Here is a 22201-nt window from a genome sequence, read left to right as displayed (position 1 = left end):
TGAATTCTCTATGTAATTGAAGATACTTTGCTTCTCTTTCCAGCTCCTTTTCTTAATCTCAGTGGATCTGAAGGATACGGGTCTGAGACCTTGTCACCCAGTTTACCCAATCTCATCCTAAGCTTGAGTTCCTTATGGTTGCTTTCCCCTGGATAAAATCTTTTGATCTTGGTTTCAGTATTAATGGTAAAAGTAACAGAATTAACGTTGTAGTGAGTGTGTATTATGTGCCACAAACTGAGCTGAGTGGTTTATGTAGGTTATTTTGTTCATGCAACCCTTCAAGGTAAGTACTATTATTATGCCAAGTTTATACATAAACTGAGTAGTGGAGAGATTTAAGTAGTGGTTAGCCAAAAAAATATTCGTTCAGGTTTTAGAAAAAAACCCAAACAAACTTTTTCACCTACCTAATATTTGCCTTAAGGGCCCCATGGCCAGCATTAGAACCTGAACCTAAGTCTTCTCACTCCAGAACATGCCTGGAGCTTGAGTTGCTCTGGCTCTCATGTAAGATCCATGGACTGTGTTGCATATCCTGGGCCCTGGGTTCATGTTTCTGTGTCACAAGGCTCTCTGATGCCCCTCCAGGGTGGGAAACCTCCTGGCTTGTTGAGGGAGACTGAGACTGGGAGGCCAAGAGAGGTTCCTGAAGAACCACACACCCTCTTGATAGCAAGGTGGGCAGGCTACAGAAAACCACCCTAGCATCAGATGGAGGGCTGAGGTCAGTAAGCAGAAGTTGCCTCTGAGGGCTGCTGTCTTTCCTTGTCTCTTAGCCGTTTGGAATCGCATCATTGAGCCTGTGGCAGCCATGAGGAAAGAGGCCGACATGCTGCGTCTCTTCCCTGAGTACCTGAAAGGCGAGGAGCTCTTTGGGCTGACAGTGCATGCCGTGCTGCGCATAGCTGAATCAGTAAGGAAAGGGCCGAGGGCTGGCGGCTGGTGGCTGGGGGCCGGGAGGGCCCTGGAAATGTTGGTGTTGCCCCAGAAGTGCTCAGGCTGAAGTGAGTGTGACCTGTGCCCACAGCTGCCTGGAGTGGAAAGCTGTCAAAATTATTTATTCCGCTATGGACGCCACCCCCTGATGGAGCTACCGCTCATGATCAACCCCACTGGCTGTGCTCGGTCAGAGCCTAAAATCCTCACACACTACAAACGGTGAGCTTGTGGGGCTGGACCAAGGGTTGTGGGTATGTGGTTGGTAGGGCCCTCTGGCTAATTACGAGTGTTTGGGGTTACAGACCAGAGTTCCCTTGGAAAGACTGGGGGTTCACTCTAGCCTCCTGACTTGAGGGTATACAGGTACCACTAGGGTATCCTTTTCCTCCCCCAGCCTCTCAGGTGCTTGGGGTTGACCTGCATCTAGGGACACTTCTCTTGGGTGTCCTGGGAATGGCCCTTGGGGAGGTTCTGGGAAGATGGTGGTGAGATCTTATGTGTAAAGGACCCAGATGCCACCTCCTCTCCTGTGTTGCTTCCAGGGGGCCTGTGATTCTCCCCAACCTTAGACAGATGCCCCACAAGTGCTAGATTCACCTTCCCATCCCCAGGCTGAGTTGGTGTCAAAAATAAATAGTTAGGAATATAATAGAAAAACATAATAAAACCTTACATTTGTATAGCACTTTATACTTTTTTTTTCAAAGCGTTTTCACATCCATTATCTCATTTGATCCTCACAACAACCTTATGAGGTAGGTAGGGCAGGTGGTATTATCCCCATTTACAGCTGAGAAAACTGAGACCCAGGAAAGTTAAGTGACTAGACAAAGGTCACAGCTGGGACCAGAGCCTTACCTCTTGACTTGTGGTTCACTGTTCTTGCTGTGTACCACAGTAGCCTGACCTTGGTCCCTGGGTAGAGGGAGGCAGAATCCATGAGAGGAGGGCTTTCTTGAAGGTCTTCGGTTGCTCTTTGGGCTGTCGTAGAGCGTCAGACTCTACCCCCGCCAGCCCTGGTCCCTGATGCTCTACACCAGTGGTTTTCAAACTGTGTTTCAGAAAGCCCTGGAACACATAAACTGAGTGGGCAGAACTTGGCCCTCTCCATGCATAACTCTCCCCTTCCCCATATTGGATTCAACCAGAAGAGTTCCGTTTCCATCTAGTTTATGTATTGGCATTCCTATAATGTTTTGTTAAAGAAAAATACAAGATTTCTGCTGTATGAGAAAGAGTCAGTTTGAAAACCACTGCTCTGGGATGGGCAAGAACTTGGCTGGGGCCCTAGGGTGGTGAAAAGGCATCCTGCTAGGCAGCAGTCATTCCCCTGCACTGAGCCATCTGCACAGAGCCCAATGTTATGGCAGAGAAAGAGAACAGTCTAAAGAAAGGAAAGGATACCACCATTTGGCTGTGAATTCAGGGCCAGTTTTAATTCACATCCAGCCCAGTGTGGTAGACATGGCCCCCGTTTGCGGAGCTTCCAGCACGAGCAGGAGATAGGACTCAGAGATTTGAACAAATCCGTGAGCCTAAATTCCAGGCCTGGGCTGCTTGGGGAAGACCTCCCAGAGGTCGTGAGCATGGCCTTGAGTCTGGTTTGGCAGGAGGGTGGTAGAAGGCGGGGAGATGGGAGAGCAGGCTCAGTGTAGGGGAATCAGTGCCCCTCCCCTCCCTTCACACCCCACCCCGCCATCCTGGGCTCTCTCCACCACACAGGGTGTTGGAAGGGTCCCCGTAGCTAGTTGCTGCCTCACCACAGCCAAGACTCAGATGCCTCTACTCCACTCCCAAGGCAGCACGTGCCCTCATTGGAGTGTTACACATCCCAGGGAGGAAGCGGGTGGTGTGTGCCCGGTCTGGGCTAGAGCTGTCTTGTCATGGACTATGGACTGTATCACCTCCCAGGCCCCACACTCTGAACAGCACCAGCATGTCCAAGGCATATCAGAGCACCTTCACAGGAGAGACCAACACCCCGTACAGCAAGCAGTTTGTGCACTCCAAGTCATCTCAGTACCGGCGGCTGCGCACTGAGTGGAAGAACAATGTCTATCTGGCTCGCTCCCGTATCCAGGGCCTGGGTCTCTATGCAGCCAAGGACCTAGAAAAGCACACAATGGTCATTGAGTACATTGGCACCATCATTCGCAATGAGGTGGCCAACCGGCGGGAGAAAATCTATGAGGAGCAGGTATGGGCTGGCAGAGGGGCCATCATGGTGCACTTAGCCAAGGGGCAGGGGCAGGATTGGGGCCAGAGGAGCAGGTGGAAAGCTGCTGTGGGAAGAGGAGGGGAGAGGCAGGAGAAAGGAAGAGTAAGAAATGAAGATGAGCTCACTGCCCAAGCCCACCACCTGACCCCACCACCACCACTCCTGCCCTTCTCTGATACTCTTGCCCCTTCTGCAACCTCTGCCTTTCTAGAATCGAGGCATCTACATGTTTCGAATAAACAATGAACATGTCATTGATGCTACGTTGACCGGAGGCCCCGCCAGGTGAGAAGAGGGATGAGCAAGAAGGGATTTAGGAGTCCCTCAGGGTGGTACTCTGGGGGTAGGCCAACAAGGAACCAGCATCATCCAACCCAGTAGCTTGATATTTCTGCCTTTGTCCCACTGCCTAGGTACATTAACCATTCTTGTGCTCCTAACTGTGTGGCGGAAGTTGTGACATTTGACAAGGAGGACAAAATCATCATCATCTCCAGCCGGCGAATCCCCAAAGGAGAGGAGGTAAGAGGAAGCGTCTCTTAGTGAGTGACAGAGCAGCTCCCTCTTCTCTGCCCAAAGTCCAATCCCAAGGCCACCGCCCTCCCCCACTTCCTCTGGTGGACTGGCCTTGATTGTGCCCTCTTCTCTTTCCAGCTGACATATGACTATCAGTTTGATTTTGAGGACGATCAGCACAAGATCCCCTGCCACTGTGGAGCCTGGAATTGTCGGAAATGGATGAACTAAGAAGCTTTGAGGCTACCAGGCAGGGGAGTCCCCCCACCCCCAACCTCTTCCCTGAAAGGGATGAGGGGGAAGAGAGGTAGCAGCCAGAGCCAGGACCCAGGGCTGGGGCTGCCGGCTGACCGGAGCCCCTGGAGCAGGAGGCTGGGGCAGAGGGCCCTAGGCCAAGCCCACCCTGGGCACCAGGGATGACCCTCTTCCCCGCCACCGGCCCCCAGGCTGGCATCTCTGCCCCCAGCTCCAGGAGGGGCCAGACAGAAGCAGCCATTGGGCATCTCAGGTTTGAGGGGGATATGGGCCGGGAACTACCCAGAAGCATCTGGGAGGCAGCAGGGAGGCGGGAGGAGGATGTGTGGCCGGGCCTCACAGCCCTGCTGCTCCCACCGACCTCTCTGGCCCAACTCAAGGCTGCAAAGAGACTTGACTAAGCTTGACAATCCCAAAGGCCGGGTCCCACACCTGGCCCTGCCTGCCGGGTCCTGCCCCCACCCTCACCCCCATCCCCTTCCCTCTCGATCTGTCTCTGTCTCCCTCTTCTCCTCTGTGTTTCTGTCTCTCTATGGGTTGTGTTTCCTTGTTTTCCACTCTGACAAATGCAACATGAATGGGAAAGAGGCGCCCAGCTGCCCAGGAGGGCAAGCCAGGCAAGCCGGGCAAGGAGACCCCGCACCCACACCTACCTCATTTAAGTGTTGGATTTTTTGCTGTTTTGAAATGTGAGACCCTCTCCAAGCCCCCTACTGCCCCAACCCTCTCCCCCACCTCACTGCCCTCTTCTGAGTGGGTGGAAGGGGGGTAGGAGGAAGAAGAAAAAACAACAACAAAAAATCCATCTTTGTTTTTAATTACGGGCATGGGATGGTGGTTGAGGCTAATGATGATGAAGATTGGGGATGACTGGCCCCTAGTTGCTCTAGGACTTCCTTCTCCATCTGGACATGGGGGCAGGAGGGGTGTGCTCAACTTAGGACCAGAGTATCTCCCTCCTGTTTTCCCAACCCCATCATGAGCCCATTTGCCCTCCAGCCCCTGGATGGGGTGGGTGGGTGGTAGGGTGAGGGCTATCCCTGAGTGGCATGCCCATACCCAGTGAGGCAGGGTGTGGCCCGGAGCTCCCACTTTCCCTCAGTCACCAAACTGCTGCTGGTCTGGTGAGAAGGGGTGGTGATGTGGGGGTGGGGGAGCTTAGTGTCAGCGCGGGGAGGGTGGGGGTATTTATCTATTTATACATGGGATTGTACATAGTCTTGTGGGGCATGGGGGAGCCGGCTGGAGGTGAGAACCCTCCCCTCTCCCCCCACCCCCGGGGAGAGCAAATGTAAAACTACTAATTTTTGTGCTTTATATATTCTATATAAATATATCTATTTTCTTTTTACAAAACCAGTTTATAAATGGTAGGGGGGTGTGGGGCGGATACATGGAGCTCCCCTTGTGGGGGAGCCCCCTCCATTACCCAACCTACCGCCCTTTTCCTCACCCCCTCCTCCCCACCCCCTGGCTGTGACTGCTGTAAGGTGGGGGTATAGAGGCTGGGCGATTCCCACCCCCTTTTGTATAGTTGGACTATGTTATAACGCACAAAAGTGAGCTGGCCCCAGGGGGAGCCAGAGGGTAATGGGTTCCCCTGCCTCCCTTTCCTTCCCCTTTCTGCCCAAGCTTGTGCTGCAGTTGAACCTCTTCCTGGGGGTAGGGGTAGATCAGGGGGTGGGTGAGGCCCCAGACCCCTCTCTGGTAGGGAGCCATGGGGATGAAGATGAAGCTTATATGCAGTTCTCTCCTAGGGGCTGTGGGCAAAGGGCATTTTGTAATTAATATTTTCAAGAATCAAATGTCTGGAGTGTGGGGGTGGGCTTGGTGGTGGTGTATGGGTGGGCCTGCTGGAGGGGGAGCACGGTCGCTGTTGTGATTTTAGGTTTGTTTTTGTTTGTTTTTGAATTTGGGGGGTTGCAGATTGATGGGGGTAGGGAATTTTTTTTTTTTTTAAGCTGCTTCCTCAACTGTTTCAAGCTGCAAATGTTTTAAGAGAATAACATCCCCCACCCCCACAGAAACCACTGTAATGAAATCACAGTGGGGAGACTGGGCTTCTGCCCCCAAAGGTATTGGATGTTCCTTTTCAAGAGCAAAAGGTCTAGGTTACAGGGAAGGGGAGATTGGCTCCTGCCAGTCAGGCTCTGATTGGGGCTTGGGCCCTGGGATTGGGAAAAGGGGATGGGGCAGACTTTGTAAGCATATGCTAGGTATCTGATAGTCCTGTAGAATTTAGTGAAGAAACCTTATACAGTTTTTAATTTTTATATAAACTAACTCAGACCCAAGCTACAAGGTTGGAATTTTGGTTGTTGGTTTTTTTTTTTTTTTTTTAAGTACCCCGCCTGTATAATTGCATCAGAATTCCCTCCCTCCCCCTCGCCCCCCCCATGTTTGTACTTTGGGTTGGTTTACACTTGCACATATTCAATTTTCAGTTTTTTTCCCATTTATGGTCTTCTCCCCTCACCTCCAGGACCCTCCCCCTTTTTAAAAAATAAATCTCTGACAAGTGTGAATCCCGTGAAGACTTTATTTTGTGTTGTGTGTATCCTGTACAGCAAGGTTGGTCCTTCGTAACAACGGATGAAATGATTCCCTTTTTTAAAGTGCCCTCTCTCCTTCCACCCCCAGCGCCCCTGTCCTTGGCATGTTTTGTATCAGCGATCATTCTGAAGTGTACATAATTTATGTTGCAAGAGGCAAAGGGCAAGTTTTGGATTTTGCTTCTTCCAAGTTTGTTTTTAAACGACAAATAAAAAAAAGAACATTTTAAATACAAGCGACTCCGTCCCGTCACCCTCGCCGCCGGTGGGATCAGTGAGGTCTGAGGACCCGGGGAGGGCGGTTTCTGAGGCCAGGACACACCAGAAGGGTGAGCTCCCCGCTTTCCACCCTTGGCTTGCGTAGGTTCTGACGTAGGCGGAAGTGCGTCGCGGTACCGGACGTGGGGCGGGGCCTTCTCCGCCCCCTTGCCCCGGGCCAGCTTCCTAAAGCGAAAGAACCCAGCCGGCGTCTCGCGATGGAGGCGGTGAGGAGCGCGGGAATGTGGCGGGGGGCGGGGGTGCGCTGTGGAGCCCGAGACCCCAGTCAGAGGACTGGGGAACCGGGACCGGCGCTGGTGCCCAGTCAACGAGAAGCAGGGTGTCTGTCCTAGACCGTGACCCTGCTCCTCCGCTCTTTGGCTGAGCGCATCTCAGCGACTGGGCCGCGCCGGTGCCTGCCTTCGGTCCACGATACTTTAAGCCCGAGCGGGCAATGACTCCTGCCTCCCTCCTTGAAACCCACGCACTCTCTGGCGATCTCGGACCTCCTCCTCATTTAGCACCTCAAGCCCTTCAGAGGTTTGCCTGAGAGAGAAGGGTCGTGAGCCAGCTTCCTTAGGTGAAGCAGGGGGTTCCGAGGGACCCCCGCTTGCAGGTAGCACCTGGTCCCCAGTTGTCCGAGTGTGATCCATAGAATCTTTGGCAGGAGGGACGTCTGAAAGACTTATACTGCTTTGAGGTGTTCAGCGAGATAACAGCCTTAATAAGACTGAAAAGTGGGGTTTCCCTGAAGGAGGGACTTTTCCAGTGTTTGAGGCCACTGTGTCCCTGATCTAGTTTAGGTCATGCCCTGCTCTGCGATTCTGAGCAGGTGTGTTGGCCTAGCTCCTTCTTGGGTAGCAGGCATTGACAGATTGTGGCAGGACCCTGTCATCCTCCCTAACTTGCTGCAGGTCCCCTACTATCTGTTTGTACCTCCCCTCACTCTCAGGAGCCTTGGTCTGGCACTCTGGAACCCTTCCCATTCTCTTCCTTCCTTCCATGTATTCTTTGTCAGAGTAGCTCTTCCTCTCCTGGTTTTTTTTATCATCTCCTACTTTAGTTGTATGACGGCTGCAGGTTCACCTTTCTCTCCATCAGTTACATGCCCAGAGTAATTCCCTTGTTGTGCTCTTTCTCTGCCTGCAGAGAGGTCATGTCCCTCAGGTTATAAAGAAGAAATCAAACCAAAGTAAAATGATTTGCAGCTGGTCACCCAGGCAAGGGAGTAAGTTCTTATAGATTAGAATTTTGAGCAAAAATAAAAGGTGTTCTTCCATTAAATTCAAAATGACATTATTTTTTACTTATTATATGGATTTTCTAATTTAGCCATCATATTTTATGTACTAGATTAGAAGCTTCTTGGAATAGAAATTGTTCTAAAAAGAAAAAAAAAGGGAGTACACTGGCAGTCCAGTGGTTAGGACTCGACCTTTTCACTGCTAGAGCCTGGGTTTGATTGCTGGTGGAATTAAGATACCACAGGCCACGTGGTGCAGCTGATAAATAAATAAAATGAAGAAAAAAGAGAAACCCCACTTTGAAAATGCTTAGCCTAACTGCAGTGGAGGCAAGGGCAAGTCAGTGACAGCTGTTATTTAAGGTAGATTGTAGTGAATGCTATCATTAAGATGCAAAAAAAGGACTGTGGCACCATAGGGGAGGGAGAAATTACTGTCAGCCCACTAGAGGGCATTGCGGGTTGAGAGAACAGTGTGAGCAAGGGCATAGAAACTGGGGTGTGTAGCGATTAATTGGGGGTCAGCCAGTGGCTGACCAGCCAGTTATGTCCAACCTAGATAGCATATTCAAAAGCAGAGACATTACTTTGCTGACAAAGGTCCGGCTAGTCAAGGCTATGGTTTTTCCTGTGGTCATGTATGGATGTGAGAGTTGGACTGTGAAGAAGGCTGAGCGCTGAAGAATTGATGCTTTTGAACTGTGGTGCTGGAGAAGACTCTTGAGAATCCCTTGGACTGCAAGGAGATCCAACCAGTCCATTCTGAAGGAGATCAGCCCTGGAATTTCTTTGGAAGGAATGATGCTAAAGCTGAAACTCCAGCACTTTGGCCACCTCATGTGAAGAGTTGACTCATTGGAAAAGACTCTGATGCTGGGAGGGATTGGGGGCAGGAGGAGAAGGGGATGACAGAGGATGAGATGGCTGGATGGCATCGCTGACTCAATGGACGTGAGTCTGAGTGAACTCCGGGAGCTGGTGATGGACAGGGAGGCCTGGCGTGCTGCGATTCATGGGGTCGCAAAGAGTCAGACACGACTGAGTGAGTGAACTGAACAGTGGCTGATGTTGCTGGAACTTTGGATTTTGATCATAGTTGGAGAAAAGACTGGGAAAGTAGGTTGAGGTCAGGTTGAAGATATTGCATATCACATTAAGTTTGAACTTTGTTTTGTAATAAGGGGACCCATGGAAGATTTGGGGCTTCCCAGGTGGTGTGAGTGGTAAAGAACTTGCCTGCCAATGCAGGAGACACAAGAGATACAAGTTCAGTCCTTGGTCAGGAAGATCCCCTGGAATAGTAATGACAACCACACCAGTATTCTTGCCTGGAAAATTCCATGGACAGAGGAGCCTATCGGGCTACAGTCCATGGGGTTGCAAAGAGTCGGACATGACAGTGCATGCACATACACACACACACACACAGATATATGAGCAAGGTAGTGAGTGTACTTTAAGAATATTCCTAATAACTTTCTGTAAATGGAGGAGCTACTTCAGAAAGTAGTGAGTTCTTGGTTCCTGGAGTTGAAAGTCCCTTCCAAACCTGAGATGCCTGGGGAGAGAACTTAGTGACAGCATGAAAGACAAATTGAAGAGGAAATAGATTTCCTCTTCTCTTGAACTGTCAGGGATAACAGTTTAGAGAATGTTGCAGAAATGTGATGTAAGAGGCTATGTTAATGCTGTGAAAGTGGAAAGGAGTGAGATGGATTTGAGGCATTTATTTCTAACATAGCAGCTTAGTTGATAGACATTAAGGACAAGTTTAGGTCACACCCTGCTCTATCATTCTAAGCAGGCATGTTGGGATAGCTCATTCTTGGAGAAATCAAGACCACAGTTCAGGCACCTGGGAAGAGAGCAATACAAAAGCAGAGGTGGGAACCACAGTTAAGAATAATAGGATTAAAAAAAAAGAATAATAGGATTGGAGGGACAGATGCTGTTCTGTCTTGTAGTGAAGCATTTGAGGCGTCTCTGTGACAACTGTGGTGGTCCAGCAAACAACTGGAAAGGTGGATCAGGAGTTTGGAAGAAATTGTGAGTCTTGTAGCAGATGTAGGGTGTGTCTCTGTGAATAATATTTTGTACTTATGTAGTACAGTAGTCTCAAGTGCCCTCTGTTATTAAATGTAGAGAGAGTAGACATAATTGCCCCACTCCTGTGTGGAGAAACAGGCAGAAAGAAAGTCATATTCAATTGTGTCTGACTCTTATGTAGGTATCTATGTCTCTGTTTAGCTGTATGTCTTTTCTCTCTCTGTAATGTAGTCTTAGATCTCTCTGTCCATATCAGTGTGAATCATTACCAGTTTGAGTGTTGAGAAGCAAAACACTTGAGAATTATATGCAAACCCACATGCTAGGTGATATGAGAGAAAGATACAAAGAAGTGTAAGATAGTTTCAGGCTTCCAGGAATTTACAGTCTGTTCAGATAGATAATGAACAAAATAACTGTAGCACAGTGAAGTAAGTAAGTATCAATCATATGGTCGGTACAATAATTTCTACAGAAGTCACTGTTTCTGCTTCTTTGTATAGGTCTTTGTGAGACTGCTTTACTGCTAAACAGGCCTCTCTCCCACTTATAAATGATGAGGCTGTTGTTCCGATAGCTATGCCAAAATGCCAGGCCATGATGAAAGTCTTATGCAGCCTAGAGAGAAGAGAGGGAGATTACACCCCTGCCCCAACCCTGGCCTATTAGAGGAGGGAAATTTAGAGCTATCCAACCAACTTGACCCTGTTTACCAGCCACCCTCCCAGGTTCAAGCCAAGGCCTTTAAATTCATGTTACTACTGCAGCTGTGGAGGTGAAGTGTGACTTTAAGTTACTTTGGGAATATTAGCCAAAAAGAGCAAATAGAGTCAAAACTATTGATTCCAGCAGACAAAAATGATCATGATCTCTCCTGGGTTTCTAGATAACAATGAAATTTCCAAATGTTCCCACTTGAGGGAGCACTGAGATGCTCTGAAGGTTTCTCTGTATTCAGAGCACTTTCTAATCTCAGACTGTCTTAAACAAGGAAACTTAGAAAACCAGTCCCCTCTGGGCTATAGCAGGCTTTGACTCACAGAGGTGCTGAGAGGACTCAGTTCCCTAGTTTCAGAACATTTATCCTTCTCATCTACCCCTCAGTCATTCAAACTTTGATCCTTGGTGACAGCCAACTGCTGGGACCCTCCCCAGATGCGGCCCTCTCATGGTAAGGTGCATGTCGGTGACTCAGGAGCCTGCGCCTACACTTAGTGACTATTTGAAGGAAAGCAGTGTTGTCTCTCCAGCTTCCCGGTTTTTATAAATAAGTCTGTGAAAGTCTTGTGGGGCCAACTTTAAGCTCATATTTTCTAGTGTCAGCTTTTAAGTCCTAATGTTTCATTAGGCAATGTAGTATATAAGACCATGAGCTTTGGAACCACACAAACCTGTATTCAGATCCCCATTTCACCCCTTGCCAGCCATGGGCAGTTTGCTTAATATTTCTTGAACCTCAGTTTCCTAATCTGTGAAAATAAGGCTGATAATAGTATTCACCTAAGGGTTATATGGAGAAGGCAATGGCACCCCACTCTAGTACTCTTGCCTGGAAAATCCCATGGACAGAGGAGCCTGGTAGACTGCAGTCAACGGGGTCGCTAGGAGACGGACACGACTGTGTAACTTTCAAGTAGACAACCTGAGCGACTTCACTTTCACTTTTCACTTTCATGCATTGGAGAAGGAAATGGCAAGCCACTCCAGTGTTCTTGCCTGGAGAATCCCAGGGACAGGGGAGCCTGGTGGGCTGCCATCTCTGGGGTCGCACAGAGTTGGACACGACTGAAGCAACTTAGCAGCAGCAAGGGTTATAAAGATTAAATGAGATAATATTTCTGAAGGACCTTGTAGTGCTTTAAAGGAAGTCATTAGTTCACCAGCCCTTCCCCTAATGTTTCCAGGCTCAGATGGATGGAGCGTAAGACGGGCTGAATCTTTGTTTCTCTTGTCTTTCCAGGTCCCTTCTTCAGATAGCTACCCAGCTGTGGAAAATGAGCATCTTCAAGGTAAGTTTACTGAGGAAAGGCAACTGGTATGAAAACAATAACCTGATCCTAATTCGTATTCAGCAGTGCTTTTGAATTTTTCCCAGAGTCTTCCCTGGGAAAATCAAGGCTGGGCCAGATAATGTGCCAAACCACATAAATCAGGAACAAGTGATTTTGTGAGAAATCCTAAGAATAAATCTTGGGCAGGGTGAGGATGATTAATATTTTCAGTCATCAAACCACTTGAGAGAAACTTTTGAGGTACAGGGAGAACTTCCATAGGCAATTCTGGGATGGCTAACCATGTTTTAGAAGTCCCTGGAATGTTCTGAGTAGCCCAAACAATGCCACTAGGATTTTACCATCTAGCGATCTCACTAAAGCCACTGAGTATACACAAGAAATTATAGAAGGGACTTGAAAACCCTTAGAACTAATCCAGAAATAGAGGCACTAAACCCTAAAATTCAGGACACAGGAGAAGGGAATTCCAGCATCTGCCCAAATACCTGGTTAGAGCAGGGTGGTCCAACCCGGTCATCTGGAAAGAAGCAAAATTATAGGCATCTCTGGTAAAGGGTTTTGCCCAGGAACACTCTTAGTCTTTCTTGGACGTGTTTATGGCATTAGGAATACATACTTTCTCAGAGGATTAAAATATGGGATGAGATTCTGGGATATATTATTAAAGGTCTGTGAGTTCGCCACAAGAATTTTTAAATGTTCTATTTTCATGTCGTTAGTATCCAGAAATTAATATAGTCATATTTTGAATTTATCTGGATGATTCTTTATAATTGATGACTGCAACGTAATGTCAGTGCTTATTTTGTGTTTCTGAGTGCATTTGCATTAGCATCAACTGAGGCAGGCGTAAGAAACTCAAATTGTCTACATGGATCAAGTAGTGACGTGGGTTGCATATGATTACAATAACCTGTGGTTCTCGTTGCGTCTAAAAGGAGGCAGCAACTAGCCTAGTCTGGTTAATTGCTGCTGTTCAGGAATTCAAGACTTAGTTTTGTCAGATCTTCTGATTATGAAAAGAAACTTAGAATTTGGATTCTTATAAATCTCCAGAATTTTTTAATTGGGCACTAATTTAAATTATTTAAATTAATTATTTAAATACCATGAAAACCAAACCAAATATGTTTGCAGGCCTGTAGCCTGTAATACTGGAGAAGGCAATGGCAACCCACTCCAGTACTCTTGCCTGGAAAATCCCATGGACGGAGGAGCCTGGTAGGCTGCAGTCCATGGGGTCGCTAAGAGTCGGACAAGACTCAGCGACTTCACTTTCACTTTTCACTTTCATGCATTGGAGAGGGAAATGGCAACCCACTCCAGTATTCTTGCCTGGAAAATCCCAGGGACAGAGGAGCCTGGTGGGCTGCCGTCTATGGGGTCACACAGAGTCGGACACGACTGAAGTGACGTAGAAGCAGTAGCAGCAGCAGCAGCCTGTAATATTATTTAACTATCATTGTAGCATGTCTTGAACTGGTATCAAAAGACACGTTCTTGGGAGTCTGTGAGTTTTCAAATTCGAAGAACAATGGTGGCCTTCCAGTAAGAGATGGTGGGTTTAATACATGTATCTACTTCTGTTCCTTCACAAAAAGCCACTATGGAGAAGGAAATGGCAACCCACTCCAGTACTCTTGCCTGGAAAATCTCATGGACTGAGAAGCCTGGTAGGCTACAGTCCATGGGGTCCCAAAGAGTCAGACACGACTGATCGACTTCACTTTCAAAAGAATGCTGATTATCCCCATAAAAGCACTAATTTGCTGAATTCTAAAATATTTCTAAAATAGTTTCAGAGTTGCTTTTCTCAAACCATTATAAAAACAAACCTACTAAAAAAAAAAAAAAGCCACTAAAGCCACCAGAAGGAATTATTCTTGAAGGTACAAAAACCATCAAAATAGGGAGAACAAGCAAGGAGACAATGGCAATGAATTTTTGGAAGCTGGAAAGCAGACAGAAGGGTGGTAAATGACTTAGCATACCTGAGAAAACTCAACTGTAACTAGCAGAGGGGAAAGCCTAGAAGCGCTGAAGGTCTAAGGAGGAGTCACATCCCAAGACTTCCTACCCCACTAAGTGCAGCTGGAGAACTGCCCATCCTAACTTTGGCACAGACTGGAGGTACAGAAAGGGGCTGAGGTACTGTGCTGAAAGCACAAGCGTGAGGTGAACTAGATGCTGAGACCCTAGTCTTTTTCCTGCACTCAGTTTTCAGAATGCTGACAGAAAAGACTTCATCCTCAAGCACAAAGTCAAATGAATAATCCTTTTCTTCAGAATCCCACTGAAGGAAAAACCTAAAAATATTAGTACTGACTGTTCCCCATCTAAATGGTTCACAGTTAACAAGGCTCATCTACACACATAGAACTTCTAATCAGCTTTAAAGACTCCATTCTTAAAATATGGTTTGAATCCTCCTTTAAACCAAGGATTACCAGACATCTAAAGAAAGCCTCTAATGTGAAAAGAGTGATCCAAATTGTCCCCCCAAATGAAGAAGAAAAAAGAAAAAGATAAACAGGAAAAAAAGCAACAGTGGGAAAAGTCAATGCATAAAGAAGAAAACTTTAAAAACTAACATTAATACTTACTCAAAGAACATATTTCCACCATGAAGCAAGTATAGGATGCAATTTTTTAAAGAAAAGGAATGTTCAGAAAAAAAAAAGGAGCTCTTAGAGATTAAAAATATAACAGCAAAAGCGTTAAACTAAGTAGGAGGTTTGGAAAATCAAGTTGAAGAAATCTCTCATAAAGTAAGAATTAAAAATCAAAGTGAACTCACAGACATAGAAAATAAACTTACGGTTACCAAAGAAGAAAGAAGGGGGATTTATTAGGAGTATAGGATTAGCAGATACAAACTACTATATATATAAAAGAAACAACAAGGTCTTACTGTATAGCACAAGGATGTTTTGTATTTGGTATCTTGTAATAAACTATAATGAAAAAAGTGAAAAAAGAGGAAATAGAAAAAAGAAACAGTGGTTAGTACCTCCTTATCCTTGGGGGATACATTGCAAGATTGCCAGTGGATGCCTGAAACCACAGATAGTATTAAATTGTATATATAATGTTTTTTTCCTATATATCCTGACTTATATACATACATACAATCATACCTATAAGTGTATGCATGCTAAGTTGCTTCAGTCATGTCTGACTCTGTGTGACCATATGGACTATGTAGCCTGCCATACTTCTCTGTCCAAGGGATTCTTCAGTTCCCATGCACTCCTCTGGGGGCTCTTCCCTACCCAGGGATCGAACCCACATCTTTTGTGTCTCCTTCATTGACAGGCGAGTTATTTACCACTAGCACCACCTGGGAAGCCCCGTGCATACCTATGATAAAGTTTAATTTACAAATTAGGCACAGTAAGAGATTAACAACAACAATAATAAAATAGAACAATGATAACAGTGTACTAAGAGTTATGTGAATGTAGTTGGTCAGTCTAATAAGAGTAAGGTGTATGTGTGCTCATTCGTGTCTGACTCTTTGTGACCCCACGGACTATAGCCTGCCAGGCTCCTCTGTCCAAAGAATTTTCTAGGCAAGAATACTGGAGCAGGTTGCCATTTCCTACTCCTGGGGATCTTCTCAACCCAGGGATCAAACCTGCATCTCTCAGTCTGTCTACCTCTAAATATCTTACTGTACAAACATAATACTTTTCACATCTTGACTAAGCACTTTTCACACACTGACCCTATAACTTTTGCAACTGAATTGCAACAGCAAAACTAGCATAATTTCCTGTTTCTTCTCAGTTTCACAGATAGAAGATTCATTTTTATCATAGATCTTAGCAACCTCAGCATATGATTGTTTTTCTTTCCCTTATTAAGTTGAGAACTTTCACCTTTTCACTTATAGGAAGCATTCTAGGTTTTAGGACTTCCCTGGTGGCTCAGTAGTAAAGAATCCGCCTGCTGTCCAGGAAATGGGTTCCATCCCTGGGTTGGACACTCAAAGAGTTGGACACCACTGAGCGACTAATCACACACACAGCATTAGGGCTTCAATTTTACATATGCTTTATAGCCAATTAGTAAATAAAATAAGGGTTTGTTATTGTTGTTTAGTCGCTAAAGTAGTGCCAGACTTTGCAACCCCATAGACTGTAGCCTGCCAGGCTCCTCTGTCCATGAGATTTCCCAGGCAAGAATACTAGAATGGGTTACCATTTTCCTTCTCCAATAAACTCGGAGTCTTAACCACTAGGCCATCAGAGATGTTCTCCAAAAAAAGGGTTACTTGCACACAAGCACAGTGATAACATCCATGACAGTCTGATCACTGAGAGAGCTACTAATGAGTAGTGGATGGGATGTGGTGGACAAAGGGATGATTGCCTCCCAGGGCTGGAACTGAGCTGAATAGCAAGAGATTTCATCACGCTGCTCAGGATGCCACACAATTGAAAACTTATGAATTGCTTGTTTCTGGAATTTTCTATTTAATATTCAGACAAGGTTTGATTGTGGGTAACTGAAACGGTGGAAAGTAAAACCCTGGATTAGGTGAGCGGGGCAGGGGGAACTACTGTGTTTTAAAAACAACAAAAACAAACGTTAAGGGTTAGTTTTGGAAGTCCAAATAATAGGAGTTACAGAAGGAGAAAAATGACAACACAGAGGGAAGGAAACAATCAAGGAAGTAATTCAAGAACATTTCCTAGAACTGAAGAACATTAGTTTTCTCGTTGAATTTCACAATTTGGGTGAAATTCTCCCACCCAAAGCACAATCATCATAAAATTTCAGAACTCCGAACAAAGAGAAGATCCTGAGTTTCCAGAGAGAAAATAACAAGACATATACAAGGAATCAGAAGGGCCTAGGACCCCAAACTCTCAATAACACCAGAAGCTTGGAAGGCAATGAAGCAGTGTCCTCAATATTCTGCAGGAAAATAAAGTTCAACCTAGAATTCTGTAGCCAGACAAATTTAAATCAAAGACGAGGGTAACATAGGTCTGCAGGGTGCAAGGTCTCAAAAAATTTACCTCCCATGCACCCTTTCTCAGGAAGCTACTGGAAAATGTGCTTCACCAAAACAAGGAAATAATCAAAAAAGAGGAAATCATGGGATACAGGACACAAGAGTGCTAATACAGGAGAGACGTAAAAGGGGTCCCAGGATGGAAATGAAGGAAGATCTCAAGATGTCAGAAGTGCATGGCAGGCAAACCAGCCCAGATTTGAGCAGGTCAGAAGGCTCCAGAGAGACTTCTTTGGGTAGTTAAATTGATAGACTATCCCATGCTTCTGAACTTCTTGAAAGGAGACTTAAACAATTGATAAAGAGTTTGGGGATTGAATTAGTTATAAGTACTAAACACAGAGAACTAAGCAAACAGACAATTATTAACTCCAAGGAAAACAAAGTTGTGAAGGAAAAAAAAAATCAGACTTTACTACTTGACGTAGCTCAGAATAATGAATATTCAGTCAAATTACTTAAATACTGATGCAGTTTAACTTCTGGGAGAATGGAGAGTTAGGAGGTACAGGTTTATAATGGGGTCCTGGTAGGAAATAGAATTGAAAATTTTCATCTTCCTCATATGATCATAGAGAGTGCCTGTCATCTTCCTTGCATGATAATAGTTAATGCCTAAAAGTGAAAAAAAAAAAGGTAGCAATATAAGCATATTATTTATAGACATAGAAATAAGTACCAAATAATCAGCTAAAAGAGGTTTCATCTCTGGGGAGGGGTGAAGTGAGGTGGGTGCTAGGAACTGCAGTTTGTCTTAACAAAATTATAGAACTATTTGACTCTCTAAACTGTGTACCAATATGACTTTGGTAAAAAAATTAAAAATGAAAAACAACTGATTAGGATTTAAGAGCATGAACTTTGGAATCACGTAGATCTATGTTTGAGCCTTTCTTGTTACTAATGATATGACGTTGAACAGTTTTTGTTTTATGGCTTTCTGTCTGTTTTCTCAGCTGAAAAATGACAATATTTGCCTTACAGATTAAATGACATAATATTTTTAGATATACAAGCATACCATGTAGCACATTTGGGCTGTTCTTTTGGGGGTTGCTGCTCCAGTAGAGCAAGCAGTTAAAATCAGAGGAATGGAAAGCCATTTGTCTAGAGTAGGTGGGATGACTTCTGAATTACACAGTCATCCCAAGATGGACTCTCAGGTTGTTTGGGACCAGGTCAGTTGAGCACTGGGCTCTAACTTAGTGCTGTTCTAAAATGGCCCACCTTGGTCCATGACTTCCTCATCTGTGAATCTAACAAGAATTTTAAGAAGTTTACTTCTTGGATTTTAAGAAGCTTAATTACATTTTAATTGAGAAAGAGAACAAGTGAAAATGTGCTAAATATATGAGAAGGAAAATGAATTAAAGGTGAGGAAAAAAAAAACTTTTAGACTAGAACAGGTTAATGAAAGTTTAATAGATTTTCTGTTTTAGTCAGCCATCTTTTGCATAAGGAGCCAGTAGATACAGTTCTGCCTGGGGGTGAAGTTGGATGAAATGGTTTCTAAGGAGTTTATCCAGGTTTTGTGGGAACAATAGCAACAAAACAGAATACTTGTTCCTGTTGTCCTTTATAAGGGGGCCTTATAAATCATGCTGTAAATATCTGAGCAACTACAACACTTTTATTTGCTGCCTCTTTTGATTGCGAGTTGTTGCATGGGAGGAAGCTACTAACCATCCCACCCCATGCAGAGACTCCGGAATCCAATAATAGCGTGTATACTTCCTTCATGAAGTCTCATCGCTGCTATGACCTGATTCCCACAAGCTCAAAACTGGTTGTATTTGATACTTCCCTTCAGGTGGGTGAAATCCTCTTTTCCCTTCAGGTGGGTGAAATCCTCTTTTCCCTTACCCCTTCCTCAGAGCCGCTGGTTCAATACCTCATCCCAAGGGTGATGAGCTTGTCTTTCTATGTGGTTAGGGTCCCATTTTCCCCAGCATATCCAACCCCTGTTCTTTTCCAGCCCTGCCTCCTGTGAATTTTCCTTTGTGGTTATTACTCTTTCACTACAGGTGAAGAAAGCTTTCTTTGCTTTGGTGACTAATGGTGTCCGGGCGGCCCCTTTGTGGGATAGTAAGAAGCAGAGTTTTGTGGGTAAGCAGTTTTTGGAACACTGTTTTATTGGCATCTTGTACTGGGCATGGAGAGAAGCTTTTGAGCAGTGCTGAGGGCTGTTATCTTGGCCTCTAGGCATGCTGACCATCACTGATTTCATCAATATCCTGCACCGCTACTATAAATCAGCCTTGGTAAGGCTCCTGAGCCCATGAGCAAAACCACTTTCCTGCCCAGAGTCCCTCACTCTCATTTCCTTTCTTCCAAGCAAACTATAAGGGGTTAATACAGCAGAGAGATCGAGTCTCGAGTTCTGTTGCCTCTGCTTTCAGGTGCAGATCTATGAGCTGGAAGAACACAAGATAGAAACTTGGAGAGGTATGTGGAGAGCCGAGGGTTGTAAAAGGATAAAGGGATGGAGAGTTTCCTGGGAAACAGTTTTTCATGGTAATATTTTGTGAACCTCCCTTTTCCCTTCAGAGGTGTACCTACAGGACTCCTTTAAACCACTTGTCTGCATTTCTCCTAATGCCAGGTGAGTTCCACCTACCCATTTGTCCGGAAGGGGAAAGAGCCTTGCCATCAGCATAGCTGAGGCCCTAGATACCCAAAGAGCCGGGAATAGAAGAGAAAAAAAGACACTCCTCCCACATACACACACATGCACACACACGCATGCACATTCTTTAGGTCTGGTCTGAACCCCCTGCTCCTCTCCTTAACCACCTGTTTTCCCTGTTTGTAAGCACACTCTAAATTAGAGCTACTTCAGCACCCTCAGGCCCACCACTGTGGGACTTACTGTTAATCCCTGCCTTCCCACAGCTTGTTTGATGCTGTCTCTTCATTAATTCGAAACAAGATCCACAGGCTGCCAGTTATTGACCCGGAATCAGGCAACACCCTGTACATCCTCACCCACAAGCGCATCCTCAAGTTCCTCAAGTTATTTGTAAGTGCTCCTCACCTTCTTAGATACTGGTTGGAGGAGTATCCAAGGGTAGTTTGAGGGGCCTTGAAAAAAATCAAGGTGATGGCTGTTTCCTCAGATCACCGAGTTCCCCAAGCCAGAGTTCATGTCTAAGTCTCTGGAAGAGCTACAGATTGGCACCTATGCCAACATTGCTATGGTCCGCACCACCACCCCTGTGTACGTGGCTCTGGGCATCTTTGTACAGCACCGAGTCTCAGCCCTGCCAGTGGTGGATGAGAAAGGTGAGGGATCGGGCACAGGGAGAGGAGGGCTCCAGGGAGGCTGTGGGAAAATCTGCTGTCCCCTCAGCTCAACCTGGAAGGTGATTCTGTAGGCAGGGGGAGCCTTGGATGCCAGATCCTCCTTGCTGAGCTGCCTCTGTCCCCCTAGGGCGTGTGGTGGACATCTACTCCAAGTTTGATGTTATCGTGAGTGATTGTTGGGGGCGGGGTTGGGAGGTAGGGAAAGGGGTGGGGTGTTGAATGTGGAGAGGGAGAAGAAGAGTCTTTTCTGGGACCTAAGGGTTTTGGAAGCTTCCAAGCTTTCAAATTCTGGTTGAAAAGGAATTGAATGAGCTGGGCGAGGCTTGTGGGCATGGCTGACACCTACTTTAAATCACTCTGTGAGGTGGGGTGGGCTCAGGGTTTGGCGGCTGGCTCCCTTGCTTCCCTGCATGAATCTTCCTCTCTCTCCCCAGAACCTGGCAGCAGAAAAGACCTACAACAACCTAGATGTGTCAGTGACCAAAGCCCTGCAACATCGATCACATTACTTTGAGGGTGTTCTCAAGTGCTACCTGCATGAGACTCTGGAAACCATCATCAATAGGCTGGTAGAAGCAGAGGTAGGAGGGCCAGCAACCCAGAAGGAGCTGGGGGAGCAGCTCTGGTCTGGCATGGAGGGTGGGGACTGACGGGCTCACCTTCACTGAGGCTGGCACTGAACATCCCTTTCTCCCTCATGGCTCTATGCAGGTTCACCGACTTGTAGTGGTGGATGAGAATGATGTGGTCAAGGGGATTGTATCCCTGTCTGACATCTTGCAGGCGCTGGTGCTCACAGGCGGAGAGAAGCCCTGAGCCCGGGGGAAGGGGTCGTGCAGCACCAGGGCATATGCCCCACTCACTGCCTGCCCAAAGCTCTGAGAACCACAAATGAGACCTTTAGAGAATTGTGACTGTTCCCTGCCCAGGAGCCCCCTACCCTTCTACATGGGAGGAGGGAACGTGTGGGGAGGAAGGAAAATGGATTTTTAGCTCTCCTATCCTCACCCAGCCCATCTTAGCCCCTTTCTTTTTAGACATAGCCCCCTATCTGAGTGACCTATGGACTCTGTGCTCCTCAGGCAAATCCTGATCTCTAAGAGATCCCCAGACCTCATCCAGCCTTTGCCTCTGTCCCTGACTCCACCCTAAGAAAATAGGCACAACAGAACTCTGCATAAAGATGTTTTTATTCATCATGTTTCATGCTGTATGGAGGAGGCTGAGTCCATGTAGTGGCATTTCTTCCTCTAATGCGAGTGGGGAGGATCATGGGGAGGAGGGCCCTTGGCTTCCTGTGCTGTATGCCTATGAAAGGAGATGAGAGTTGCAGGGAGGGGGAGGGCAGAGTGGTTAGCTGAGGTTATTGCTTTTCCTGGCAAACCTAATTAAAATGACAGGAGCCTCTTCATGGTATTTCGGTGTTTGATTTTTGTAGTTGCTCCAATGTTTCTACTTCATATGGCTTCTTCAACTCATCATTAAGATCAACAATAATAGCGCACACACACACATACATTAAACTGTGTGCCAGCCACCATTCTCAGTGCTTTACATATATTACTTCAATTAATCCTCAGAACAATAGTAGATACTATTTCAGTTTTACAAATTTTTTTTTAACTGAGGTACAAAAAGGCCAAGTAACTAGCCTGTGGCCACACAGTTAATAAAAAGTAGAGCTAGGATTTGAGCTGAAACAGTCTTGCTTTAGAACTTATGCACTTTACCACTACAGTAGATTCACTGTCTTTCTAATTCTCCGTTCATAACTGTTTCCCACCCTATTCCCTGCAGTCTCCTTATCACCTCGCTTTCTCCTCTGCCTGG

General features: G+C 46.1%; 2 protein-coding genes across 2 annotated transcripts in view; both read left to right on the top strand.

Moving 5' to 3' along the window:
• The window catches only part of KMT2D (lysine methyltransferase 2D), a 40026-nt gene extending 33703 nt beyond the window's left edge, over positions 1-6323 (top strand). The window contains 6 exon segments of the mRNA XM_070370708.1: positions 780-916; positions 1031-1161; positions 2854-3139; positions 3372-3445; positions 3574-3682; positions 3815-6323. Coding sequence (XP_070226809.1) covers positions 780-916; positions 1031-1161; positions 2854-3139; positions 3372-3445; positions 3574-3682; positions 3815-3907 — 830 coding nt within the window. The 3' untranslated portion in view covers positions 3908-6323.
• Positions 6324-6875: 552 nt separating this feature from the next.
• PRKAG1 (protein kinase AMP-activated non-catalytic subunit gamma 1) lies at positions 6876-21791 on the top strand. Its single transcript, XM_005896383.3, has 12 exons — positions 6876-6968; positions 11991-12039; positions 18769-18878; positions 19093-19174; positions 19271-19329; positions 19468-19513; positions 19616-19670; positions 19961-20087; positions 20185-20350; positions 20499-20536; positions 20806-20952; positions 21083-21791. The coding sequence occupies exons 1-12, from the start codon at positions 6960-6962 to the stop codon at positions 21185-21187; spliced, it is 993 nt and encodes a 330-aa protein (XP_005896445.1). The 5' UTR covers positions 6876-6959; the 3' UTR covers positions 21188-21791.
• The last annotated feature ends 410 nt before the right edge of the window (positions 21792-22201 follow it).

The sequence above is a fragment of the Bos mutus genome, chromosome 5, assembly GCF_027580195.1.
Source record: "Bos mutus isolate GX-2022 chromosome 5, NWIPB_WYAK_1.1, whole genome shotgun sequence".
Taxonomy (NCBI): domain Eukaryota; kingdom Metazoa; phylum Chordata; class Mammalia; order Artiodactyla; family Bovidae; genus Bos; species Bos mutus.
Note: the sequence above shows the minus strand (reverse complement) of the source record. Positions and strands in the feature narration are given on the sequence as shown.

Coding starts and splice junctions, on each gene's coding strand:
- PRKAG1 (XM_005896383.3), top strand. Junction 18,879..19,092: donor TATTTGATACTTCCCTTCAG/GTGGGTGAAATC, acceptor CTTTCACTACAG/GTGAAGAAAGCTTTCTTTGC. Junction 20,088..20,184: donor TCAAGTTCCTCAAGTTATTT/GTAAGTGCTCCT, acceptor CTGTTTCCTCAG/ATCACCGAGTTCCCCAAGCC.